This window comes from Aulostomus chinensis, chromosome 20 (genome assembly GCF_037954235.1).
Source record: "Aulostomus chinensis isolate RoL2024-O1b breed Wild chromosome 20, RoL_Achi_v1.0, whole genome shotgun sequence".
NCBI lineage: Eukaryota > Metazoa > Chordata > Actinopteri > Syngnathiformes > Aulostomidae > Aulostomus > Aulostomus chinensis.
The window spans coordinates 19038882-19051286 of record NC_141339.1 but is presented as its reverse complement, the minus strand read 5'-3'; the positions used below and the strand labels follow the sequence as shown (position 1 = coordinate 19051286).

The 12405-nt window shown below is 41.0% G+C and overlaps 1 protein-coding gene across 3 annotated transcripts in view; it reads left to right on the top strand.

Moving 5' to 3' along the window:
- Nucleotides 1–11252, top strand: part of dpf3 (double PHD fingers 3) — a 28543-nt gene extending 17291 nt beyond the window's left edge. For 2 of the 3 annotated variants that reach the window (XM_086189692.1, XM_086189691.1), the window contains 5 exons: nucleotides 1451–1588; nucleotides 1792–1920; nucleotides 7080–7192; nucleotides 8805–8886; nucleotides 9046–11252. In XM_086189692.1, coding sequence (XP_086045818.1) covers nucleotides 1451–1588; nucleotides 1792–1920; nucleotides 7080–7192; nucleotides 8805–8886; nucleotides 9046–9113 — 530 coding nt within the window. In that variant the 3' untranslated portion in view covers nucleotides 9114–11252. Of the gene's footprint in view, nucleotides 1–1450; nucleotides 1589–1791; nucleotides 1921–4597; nucleotides 5234–7079; nucleotides 7193–8804; nucleotides 8887–9045 lie in introns of those variants that run through there. The other variant, XM_086189693.1, reaches the window with a different exon arrangement.
- The last annotated feature ends 1153 nt before the right edge of the window (nucleotides 11253–12405 follow it).

The following is a 12405-nucleotide window of genomic DNA, read 5'->3' as shown; positions in this document are numbered from 1 at the left end:
AATGATGCTAACGCGCCAGCTTAGCTACTACTGCGTAAATGGTTGCATGTTTCTTGGGCCTCTGTAGATGTGATGTGATCCACAGACGTAGCCATTGCAGAAGTATTTGGATTGTGGAAAGTTTGAATTGGCAGTTAGTTCACTTGGACTATAAGGTTGTTGTTGTTGTTGTTTTTTTAATGCTTTGTGGTAAAATATGCTTGTTTTGTTAACCTTAAATGGAGACAAAAATGGTTGCAGAATTGGCTGTAATACAGAGGCAGGAGATGTATGATGAGAAACTTCTATGATGGCTACAGTTCTAATGTGTTCACTTTGAAGAGCTTTCTATGATCCCAAGAATTTCTACAGTACCAGATTAGATCTTGTACTATTTTCGTATTTCTTTGCCTTTGAAAACATATTTACTACCTAATCTTGCTGTTGTATGTTAAGTTTGTGACGTTCATGGTGTCACAGTACAACAGAAGGATATAAAGATGCTAGTTCAGCTCTGACTTTGTCTTAGTATCTTTAATGAGTTAGAAAAATTCAAGTCACAAAGTACAAGACAGTATGTACAGTCCTGTTATCGGAAGGGTAGTTGGTGAGAGGGATGATGCTAACATAACATTTAATATGTAGGCAGCATTCAAAGCAGAAAAATCAAGGTAGTAAAAACAAGTTTTCGAGTTAACATGTCAACTTTTGGGGAAATTCACATCGTAGTCATCCTCACCAAAGCCAGACTAGTAGATAAGTAGACTAGTAGAGCTTCTCACCTCTGTGCGCGTATAGGGAGGGAGCTGAGACCCCCAGAGACCAACTTGCTGCTAGCTGACTTAGCGCCACGAATGCAGTCAAAAACGTAATGCTACGTGTCTGATTCTAAAATCACGACATCTATTTTGTTGCTGTTTAATAACCATTAATATGCACAACCTTAGCCACTGATGCAGGCAAAGTCTGTTCATTAGATAAATGATGGACGTATGCTAAACTGTTGCTAAGCTAACTAGCATGTAGCTGGTCTACTTGTCTGGCTCTGGGGAGGATGGACAATAAGTTGATGTGTGCTTTTAAGAAGACTTTAGAGAGGGCTGACAGATTCCACCAAGTGTGTGTGTGTGGGGGGGGGGGGGGGGGGACTACGCTAAATGTTTTTGATAACAGCTGTAGGGAAAATTTTGTTCTCCTTTCTTGTTTTCATATACATTAACTTTCACTTGTCTTTCTTGTGAAGTAGTTGCCAATGAGATGGTCTTTCTGCTGTGGTTATGATTTATCTTATACATAAACTTGATTTAAAGCAGACAATCCATCACAGATGCTGACTGAAACATCTGAAACGTCTGTTTTGTTTCCATTTATGTTTTTTTGTTGTTGTTTTTTGCAGATACTCTTATTTACTGCTCCATGTTGCACTAGGTTTTGTTTTTTTCTAAAGAACCATTCATTTTTTTATTTGTAGTCTGTGGAAAGCGTTACAAAAACCGGCCCGGCCTGAGTTACCATTACACCCACACTCACCTGGCAGAGGAGGAAGGCGAGGAGGAGAAGGAGGCAGAGATGGCCCCGTCTCCTCCGCACAGCTCTGACAACCACAAACGTAAGATGTAGCGTTTTAATTACGTTAAACAGGAATGCAAGTGGGAGCTCCGAAATACCATAATTCTTTTCCCAGCCACTTCCCACCCTCACATAGACACAGTAACGATTTCAATGATTACCCCAGATGGCTTCAAGCTGCCAAACAGGACAGCAAGAAAATTAATGGCAACCAATGTATATTATATCTGTCCTCGCCGACAGCTCAGAAGGGTCCAGATGGTGTCATCATCCCCAACGATTACTGTGATTTCTGCTTGGGAGACCAGGACTCCAACAGGAAAACAGGCCAGGCTGAGGAGCTGGTGTCCTGCTCTGACTGTGGACGCTCTGGTGAGTCGCACATGTCTCTATTAAGCCTTCAATGTCTGCTGTGTATTGGCCTCAACATTAAAGAAAGATGTTTGAGGAATATGCTTTGCTTTCCTCCCAAGAAATAGATGAAACGATACAGATGCTTTCACGTCTGCGTGGTACATGAGAAGCTGCCAGTTTGCAGCCAGTTAGCTTAGCATGACAGTTGTAAACAAGGGAATGGCTAGTCTGCCACCATTACCTGGTAAAGTTTGCCAAGTAACATGTCTGGTTTGTTTCAGTAAAGTGCATACCTCCGCCAAGCCCGATATAAAAATATCTTAAATGGTACAACTCCGAATTTAACAATACCTCACCAAAATTTCAGACCATTGGTCTGAAGGTTTTATAAAATCCCACCGAGAAACGTTCGCTAAGGCCAAAGCCAATGTAAAGAAAAAAAAGCAGGTTTTTTTTTTTTTCTGTTAAATGGATCCGTACATATTTCAGTGGGTTCTCCCGTGGCCAGTGCTACACCTCTCCACAGCAGCCCTGGACCCTGAAAGGGAAACAAACAAAACACTAATGAAAGCTAAATCTTCCTAGTAGTGCTGAAAAAAAAAAAAGTATGACAAATTGTAGTTTTGAAGGAAGATATGCTGTATACATGCCTGTTTGATTTTTGTGATCCAAAAATTTGCAAAAAAAAATTTAAAAATTGCAAAAATGTACTATCCACAATCAAATCACAACCATTTAGTTTTCAAAAGCCAGGACCTGGAAACGTGTATCTGGTAAAGGCCTACCAACGCCGCCCAGGGAGCCAATCCATTTCACAGCTCATTACTATTAACAAGTTAACATTATTTCATGTGTGGATTGTCAAAACAAACCTGATGCAACTTTAGAAGCCTTTTTCTCCTGGTGCCTGGCTGTAACCCTCTGCCAGTCAACTGGCAAAATAAACCCGGGTCTTGCTGATGGAAACAGCATGGCTAAACCACGTGTTATTTCAACTTAAATGGCCACAGTTTAAATGTGTACTCGTGTCAAGTTGACAGATGACAAATACATTTAGAATCAATTTTACAGTTTCTGGCATTGAGCAAATAAGTTAACCGTCTGCCCTTTCAAACTAACAATTGCTCGAACGTTGTGGCTGCTAACATTAGCGCTGCTACTTTGCAATCATCTGTGCTGATGATGATTCTGACCTCCATACCTCTCAGACTATACGTATATACACTCGTACTATAAACAGTTCAACATATAAAGTGTGGTTCTGCGCCCGTACAGGTCCCAGGTCGCATCTCAGGTCTTAACGATAAGATGGACCCGAGTGGTCTCTGCAAGTTACAGAAGCTTTAGCATACAGGTAAAGAGAGAATGGACTCATCTAATTCTTGATAAGAGAGTGAACGAGCACAAGTTCTTCAACTTTAAACATCATATCAGATACCAAGTGTGTATGTTTTACACACACGCGTGATTCTACAAAAGCTGTTGATTTCATTTGTACTCGGGACAAGAAAACACCACTCTTTAAGGGATGATTCCTCAGTGGTCATCTGCTATACTCATACTTAAATTTATGTTTACTATACATCTCATTTTTCCCCCCTCTTTGCTTCCTTTTGATTTATTATCTTGTTCATATGTATTCCTCACATCCTTTGCTACAAGGACCAAAATGTCGGCCAAACCGGTGATACAGTTCAAGACCCTGCATCGAATACACTCATAATTTCTTTGTGTAATGTCTTTTTGAAGGCCAGTCGCTATACTGTCATTAGATAGACCAGAAATACAAAAAACACCCAGAAGAGCCAGAGACTGACTGGCTGCTAGGTAGCTTAGCACAATGAATGGGAGTGGCTGCTAAGTGTTAGCATAATTTTTCTCTCCGGGAGTGAGGGATCTTGACTTTTCCAGTAGAAATAATACCAAAAAAAAGCACCTCCGTGTCTATGAAGGTCATCGAAGGTCTTGTTCAAACTGTGTCTTTACCTAATTATGTAAAGTACACACTCAAAAAATACAGGTGCCATTGTGTACCTGAATGGGTACAAATGCTTTGTAGCAAGGAGGGTTTGCTTGAAAGACAATCGTGTACCATAAATTTCCATTCAGTCAAAAAATGCGCTTCTGCTCTTTTCAAGACCACTATTGTACTTTTGGGGTAATAATTGTACTTCAAAGGTACACCTGTACGCAAAGAACTGATCTTGTCTCCATTTTTGAGTGTGTAGATTTCGTTAATCGTCATTGATGCGCAATGATTTAAGCTTTCGTGTTGCTACGGTGTCTTTTCAGTGGGTTGTCAATGAGCCTTGTTGGGTATCAAGAGCCAACCGATGGAATCCTTCGCATTTTTTCATTTGAAAATAACATCCTTGCTTCCATCCCGCATGCTTCTCCATGTTAGCCTCATCCATCAGTAAGAACTTCTGCCTTACTCTTTTGTTCCTCAGTTGTCATGCATTCCCTTATGGCACATTTGGCTGCACTTTTATTCCCCCCCCCCCCTCTTTTTTTTTTCCGCCCACTCGCCAACAGCCTCTCTTCTGGATATCTAAGGAATCAGCTCAACCGTCCTATGCAATGAGAGAGCAGGGTATTCATTTCAGCAAGCCCAATGTTTTCTTGCTATGTTAGAACAGCTGCGAGAGTGTGTGGCCTTGTCTGTGTTGCTCTGACGCTGATGTTTTCATGGTAGCTGGAAGAGGAGGAGAGAAGAAGGATGGGAGGAAGCTGAGTGCTCTAGAAGAATTGTTCGGGAACACGTCAGACAGCGAGGCCTCCACGTTTCACGGCTTTGAAGATGCAGCACTGGAAGATATTTTGTTTTCTGATGAAGAGTCTGTGGCTGACAGCTGAGACTTTGGGACTGGCTGGACCTTTTTTGCAAGATTCCTTTTTTTTTTCTTAAATTGTTTTTGTGGAGTACTGAAAGATTTTACTGGTGTAGAGAGGACTACAGTGGCCCACCTTGAAGGCACTTCTACCAGGAAAATTATCAGATTGATGTTGAAATCTTGGAAGAGATGCAGGATATATAAGTAGGGCCAGCTTTTTCACTGAGATTTTGTCTCTGAAGGATATGTTTCCATTTTTTATAATGCTCCCTTGGGCAGTTTGATATTTTGCGAAATTTTTCATCCGCAAAGATGAAATCTTGACTTCGAATCAGATAATCAGGATCATGGACTCAACTTGTTCCAGTTTATTCTGGACTGAAAAGTTGATAGGAAACCCTCTGGGCCAGAGAAAATGTAATAAATGACATGAATTTTCCACGGCGAAAAGAATTTGAGTCGCTGCTACTGTAGCGGGGGGGAGGGATGAACGTGGACTGGACAGGTAGCGGAGAGGTAAGAGCCATCCCATTGCTCCTCCCTGTCTTTAAGGGAACAATTCTTTCTTTTAAGCTGCCTGCTGTGTGGTGGTACCTGTTAAACGTGCTATGTATAAGCCTATACCCCACATGCCAAGCAAAAGGGGACGGCTTATCACCGTTTTCACTTCAGGACTGGGTCCATACATTCTATCTTTTCATTTAGATTTTCATAAATTAAAAAAAAAAGGCAAAATACTAAGTGAGGGCAGGGCAAGATTATGAAACATTTGACCAAACTGCAAAAGTTGGTCAAGCTAAAGCTGCAATCTCATAGTAGGCTATGGCTAGGCTATTAGCTGGCTTAGCCGAGAGACGATTGTAGCAAGAACACAGCCGCAACAATCCAGAAGGCAAGCACACATCAGGACTCAAAGTGCGAGTTTAACAGAATCAGAATAACTTTACTGATCCCTGAGGGGAAATTCTTGAAATGCATCAGGATTGTTAGCTCACTGGGCTAATGTTTCCAAGATGTTGCTACCAGTGGTCGTTGCCGGTGGGCAAACCATCCTAGTGAGCCTACTTCATCTTCTTGAAAAGGTTTGATAACCTTTTCAAGACCTAACACCGACCTATATAACATGTTTGAAATTTCTTAAAGGACTCTTTATACTGAGTTGCAGAGAGAAAGACTAAAGCTAGCATGCTAACCAGCTAGCGTGCTGTGATACCACTTTGTACCTCAAGAGTTGATGAGTCAAGAGCACCCAATCTGCCCTCAGTACGTGATAGAGGATGAAGAAGTAGCAGTATTTTATGGAACACACAAATATAGGTGTTTTTTTTTATGTATATGATATCCTAAATAATCCTTTGATGAATGGCGATATTTAAAAACTGTTCAAACTAAAATACTTACAGGTAGCACCTTTAAAAATATTTGACATCTAATTAAATGCTTAAATAATTTATTGGCCCTCAGTTTCATTTGGGAGGCAGGCGGGGGGGGGGGGGCAGTAGCTTTCATTTTCTACTTTCAATTGTCTTTGGGTTACTTTTTGTCTTTATTCGCCTACCAGATGTTGTAATTAGTGTTCCTGGCTGCTTTCCCAGTCCAGATATCATCCTTGGTTATGGCTCATTCATGGCTCATTGATACCTCATTGATACCTTGTTGATACTGTGTGCACCAGACACCAAAAAGCTCTACAGGTTCTTTGTTGATGTAAACTGTGTTGACAACGGGGGAGATTTTCAACTGAAATTCAGAGGATGTGTTTCAGAGTTTGAGTTGCAGAATGGCTTTTGGGTGCATTTCCCTGTGCGCACGTGGTTGTTTTTGTTTGTCTTGTTTTCCCGAGATATAACCGCCTTCGCAGCTTGCTTTCGATGCAAGATTTCATCCGGCTGTTTGGAGCACAATTGCAGACACGTCCAACACTTTTCGGTGATCTTATTTATCTTAAGCTGTACGAAGCTGGCTTCCTTATAATCTGGTCATCTCTACATTCCATCCACAAAATACGCTGACTAAAAAAAAAAAAAAAAAAGTCTTTTTTTTATGGCATGACCATTTTTTTAATCTTGTCAAGAGCAGTAATACCTTGTCTAAAATGAAATGCAGTAGAGTTACTAATCTGGTACTCTCTACTTGAGAGACTGAAGCAGGTCATGCGAGTGCAGATGCAGCTGCAGATAATATTAAGTAGCCTTTAATACACAGTAACATACCTGCCTGTGTCCGCTTGTCTGAGCGTCTGTCTTTCAAATACTATATAGAAAAAAACACAGATTTGGCAACACCTCTGTGACTCATTATGCCTCTTCACCGATCTTGTCTTGCCTCCGCGTCCCCCCACAGGTCACCCCACATGTCTGCAGTTCACCGAGAACATGATGCAGGCGGTCAGGACATACCAGTGGCAGTGCATCGAGTGCAAGTCTTGCAGCCTCTGCGGCACCTCGGAGAATGACGTATGTATGGCAGATGAAAGGAGGCGTTGCAGGATTCAGAAATGTCAGCTCTTCAACAGATTCTACTCACAGTTTTGCCAAAATGGATTTAGCCAATCGTGGTCAACACATGACATTTATGTTAACTCACCATACTTGCCAAGCAGATACTATATTTGATAAGTCACCATTCTTTTTCCCATTTTCGGATCAGAAATAATAAGTTAGGGACTCATACGTACCTACGCGCATTATCATGAAATTCATTAAGGCTGTTCTTAATAATCCATCCATCCATCCAAACACTCTCAAACACGAGTGTACACTTAAGCACTCTTACGTAAACTCCATCCATCCATCCATCCATCCATTTTCTACCTCTTATCCTATTAAGGGTTGCACGGGGGGTGGAGCCTATCCCAGCAGCCTTCAGGCGAGAGGTGGGGTTCTCCCTGGACAGGTCACCAGTCCATCACAGGGCCAACACATAGAGACAGACAACCATTCACACTCACAGTCACACCTACGGTCAATTTAGAGTATCAATCAGCCTCGTCCCCTCTTGATGTCTTTGGACTGTGGGAGGAAGCTGGAGTACCAGAGAGAACCCACACAGGAACAGGGAGAACATGGAGACTCCACACAGAAAGATCCCGTGCTGGAGCCGGGACTCAAACCCAGAACCTTCTTGCTGTGAGGCGACCGTGCCGCCACCTAATAATCTAACGTTAAATTTAAGTGTTCCAGACCACCTAAAGTGAGACCAAGACCCAGGTTGGGTGAGAGGGTGAGACCAAGTAGAGATCAAGACCGGAATCATGTGAAACTGAATTGAGATCATGACCATTAATGACTTGGTCTGACATAATTAAGGGTTAAAAAATAGAAAGCAAGCTCCCAATAATTAACATATAACAGAAAGAAATCTTTGGATCTGCTTTTGGTTTAAAAACTGCCTTCGGAAAAACCCAGTTTTAATGGCTGTGCATTTTAATCAGAAGAAAAATCCACCTCCCGGAGATGGTTAGGGATCGTTTTGTGAATCAGTGATCCAGAAACCCTGATTTTTGGCTGTTAGGAAGACAAAGTGTGGACCGTTTTCACATTCCGTATCCGGGTTCGCCTCCTTGGCGGAGGTATGCTCTAGCTGGGTGCTTTATAGTTACATATTAAGAGAAGCACTGTTTTGTGATAATGGTGTTAATGACCCTACTGGTGCAGCACCGTACGGTGAATTGTAATTATTGTGTACAATATTTAAAAAATGCAAACAAATCCCTACAATTTTCTCAAATCAAAGTAGCGTAAAAAAACACAGAAACATTCGTGCTGTGCTGTTTTCTCCGACTAAATTTATAGAAACAATACCAAAAATAGCTACTGCTGCAACGTTTGTGCCATAATGCTCAAAATAATTGACTTATTTTTGCTGTTATATAATTAAACAGGCTGACATTCGATTAATTGTGCCGCACTAGTCTATACATCTAGAATGCAGCACAAAAAAACCTCCAAAGTGCTTACGGGATTGCAAAAGCTCCACGAAAGGACGTAAGCATTAATATAATATTTGTCTTTGCTCTGTATTTATTTCATACAACATTGAAGATGTTGTTGTGTGCTGTCTGTGCAGGACCAGCTGCTGTTCTGTGACGACTGTGACAGAGGGTACCACATGTACTGCCTGAAGCCGCCGATGACCCAGCCTCCTGAAGGTATAACAGCAAAGAGACTCACTCAGATGTTTTATTATACATCAGCTGGATGATACTATATGTCACATAGTGTGTATTTGAGAGAGGCCAGAGGGGAGTGCTATATATGGAAAAGAGCAATGAGGACAAAGATTGCAGCTTCTCTTTCTCGCCTCACAGGAAGCTGGAGCTGTCATGTGTGTCTGGACCTACTAAAGGACAAGGCCTCATCCTTTGGAGAAGCATAACACCTGAACAATCTTCCTTACGTACACATAATTTACTGTGTATATATATATATTTGTACATATACATATGACTGTTTGATGTTCCTGCAGACATTAGCGAAACTTCCTCTCGGATAGAGTTTGACGCACGCAGGTACAGAAGCGCTCTCACTGGCACGCTCCAGCGTATTAGCAGGCTCAGGGCGGTTTCCTGTGTGTGGCGAAGAGATTCTCTACCTCTCGTATAGCCAAGTTACACTCCAGATGCAAACGTCATCAACATGCAGTCTTGACCGTTAGTCACCTAACAGCAGGTCCATCACTTTTCTACCTCACCACTCAGCAAATGGCGAGAAGCCAAAGCAAGATTACATAATGGCCAACACTGTTCGGTACATGTGACAAGCATGCACGTTTCAACATCTGAAATCTCTGGATAGCGGCAGATGTTTCCCTCCTGATTAAGATGTTTTGGAGGAGGTTTCTCTCCAAGTATTTTTCAAGCGGGACAACCTGAGTGAGCTTGGCTAACGTTTGTTTAAATTTCCCCTTCCAGCTCTGCTCCTCTCCTGTGTTTATACTTAACGGTGACGTTCCTATTTTAGATCTGGACAGACTCAGTTTTAGTTATGCCATTTTTCATAGGTTTTGTCAAGCCCTGTGAAATTTATAATCAATGCTAAGAGGAAGCGAAGCGGTAAAACAGCCTTTATTATCATTCCTGTGACATTTTTAATCTGTGTCTGCTTTACGTATCCTTGCAGTTGATAGGATACCATGGTGCTAAATGTGACACTTTTAAAAACAACATAACATTTCTTGACATGGAGTGAAACTGTATTTATACATAGTTGACAACGCTACAATGTCCGAATGAAAGGAAATTTTAAAACAGAATTCACATGGTGGTTGTATCCCCCCTTGCTGTGAGCCTGACACATCGACCTTTACCTTTGACCACCAAAATAGTTTCAGTTCATCCTCGGGCCCCAGTGGACATTTGAGCCAAGTTTGAATAAAGTCCCTCAAATTATTCAAGATTTATCATGTTAAAGAGAACGTTGTGCTCATGTGACGTAACGCTGACCTTTGACCGCCAAAATATTTCTAGTTCATCCCTGTGGACGTTTTTTTTTTTTTTTTTTTTTAAGACAATTTTGGAGAAATTCCTTCGAGGCATTCCAGGGATATGACGTTCATGTGAGAGTAACGTCATGGTGGCCTTGCCCCTCCACCTTTTCACCGTCAATTAATTTTGAGTTCATCCTTTTGTGGACATTTGAGTCAATTTAAAAAAAACAAAAAATCTCTTATGGTGCTCCAGCGACGTTGCTCGAACAATAAATAGGCTGCACAGACGGACGGCCTGAAAACGTAAGCATGAAAAGGTCAGTGTAAACTTTTGGACAATGTTTCTTCTTCGCTAAGGCGACCGGTCTTCAAGATATTTCATCTCTCGTCTGAAAAGCTCCTTTCGCGCTCGCATACCGACCTGAATTACTGAGAGTCAACACAGACATTCTGCGATGTGTTTTCGCAACATTTTCAGCTCCTGTTTGGGAACCACTGCTGTAAATTATCCAGTGCAACGTGTGTTTTGTCAAACCTCCATTCATGACTATGTGGAACAGACACTGTGTTAAATCCTATACAGATCATACCCAGGGAAAGCAGTATTTACTGTGAGTCCTGTCTGGACGTCGTCATTGCTTATGTAAGACAAAAAAAACCCAAAACAAAACAAAAAAAAAAGATTTTGTTTAATGTAACTAACAGAAGGCATTCCTGACATTCAACTCTACCACACACGAGGTTAAAATGTTAAAGCAGTTATTTTCCACTTCACATTTTTGTGTAAGCGGCATGCAAGCTTTGTTAAGGTATCACATTCTGCATTTGTATTTTGTGAGGATTTTTTTTTTGTGGTTTTTTTGGAGCTTTTCTTTCCCACTGACAATCGTGACCCACTGTAGCTTAGATAGATGGTTTTGATTCCATGCAGCAGGCTTTTCTTGTGCGGCCCTTTGTGTCCTTGGATGTCACTTATTTGATGCCATCACAGGAATTGAAATGTGTGTCATATTTTGTTAAGTAAATGTTATGGATTGTGTTGAAATAAAGACTTTTGCATACATTTGGTTTCTTCAATTACAAAATTCAGGATGCAAACAGACAAACAAACAAATAAAAAAAAATATACATATGAAGAATGCCAAGTTTTTTCTCCATTCCCTTTAAATAATTCATTACTGCTTTGCAGAATATACACTTTGTAGATAAAAATGAGTATTAAGATGGGTCGGGGCCAAGATGTAGGGGTCTGATCTGAATCTTTGACATAGAAATTGACAGATTAGAGTAATTCACCTGCTGATACTTGCCTGCCTTTTTCTCAGTCTGGCGGCATCCCTTTCTATGGATGCCATTTCTCTCATAATAAACCTTTATGGTATGTAGTTTAGAATTCACTTAGTCCAAAAATACAACTAGAAACTTTTCACACATCCACAATCCTCACTTATGTACACTGTTGCAAGAGTGTTTGAATCACGTCGCCACCAGTGGGTGCTATTGGACTGTATTACAGCCTGGAATCACATTCTTGGTGTTCCATGTGACTCAATAATGCACAAAACTGGGAGGAAGGTCGTTTCTTTGGACGATGCAGTTATTTTTTCTGCATCCTGATCAAAAAAAGTCCTTTTGATGTTGAACATACTGAGAACAGCGGTACCGATGCGCCGTTTTAAACTTTAAACTTGTCCTGCCTTTTTTTTTTCCAGAGCTAAAATCCATACATTCAAAGTATAATACGGTAATCTAATGTCTTCCAGACCACCTAAAGTGAGACCAAGACCCAGTTTGGGTAAGAGGGTGAGGCCGAGTAGAGATCAAGACCGGAATCATTTGACACCGAATTGAGATCACGACCATTAGTGAGTTGGTAATTAGGGTTTAAAAAAAGACAGAAAGCTCCCAATAATTAACATATAACAGAAAGAAATCTTTGGATCTGCTTTAGTTTTAAAAACCGCCTTCAGAAAAAAAACAGTCTAAATGAAGTTTAAACTTGATTTAAATGTTCTGACATGGTGACAGGATACATTTTATGAGGGTTCCGGAGGTGCACCCAGGTTTGTACAGAGTCAGTGACAATTAGCAGGAAGGCAGCTGTCCTACAGAGTGCATTTAAAGCTGCTGAAATGAATCATTTTAAGAAATTAAAGGATTCTGCTAGCATGACATCTGTAACTATAATTAAATGATGCCTAAAATGATTGCAGCACAACTGGTCTCAGCCGCATTTGGTCTC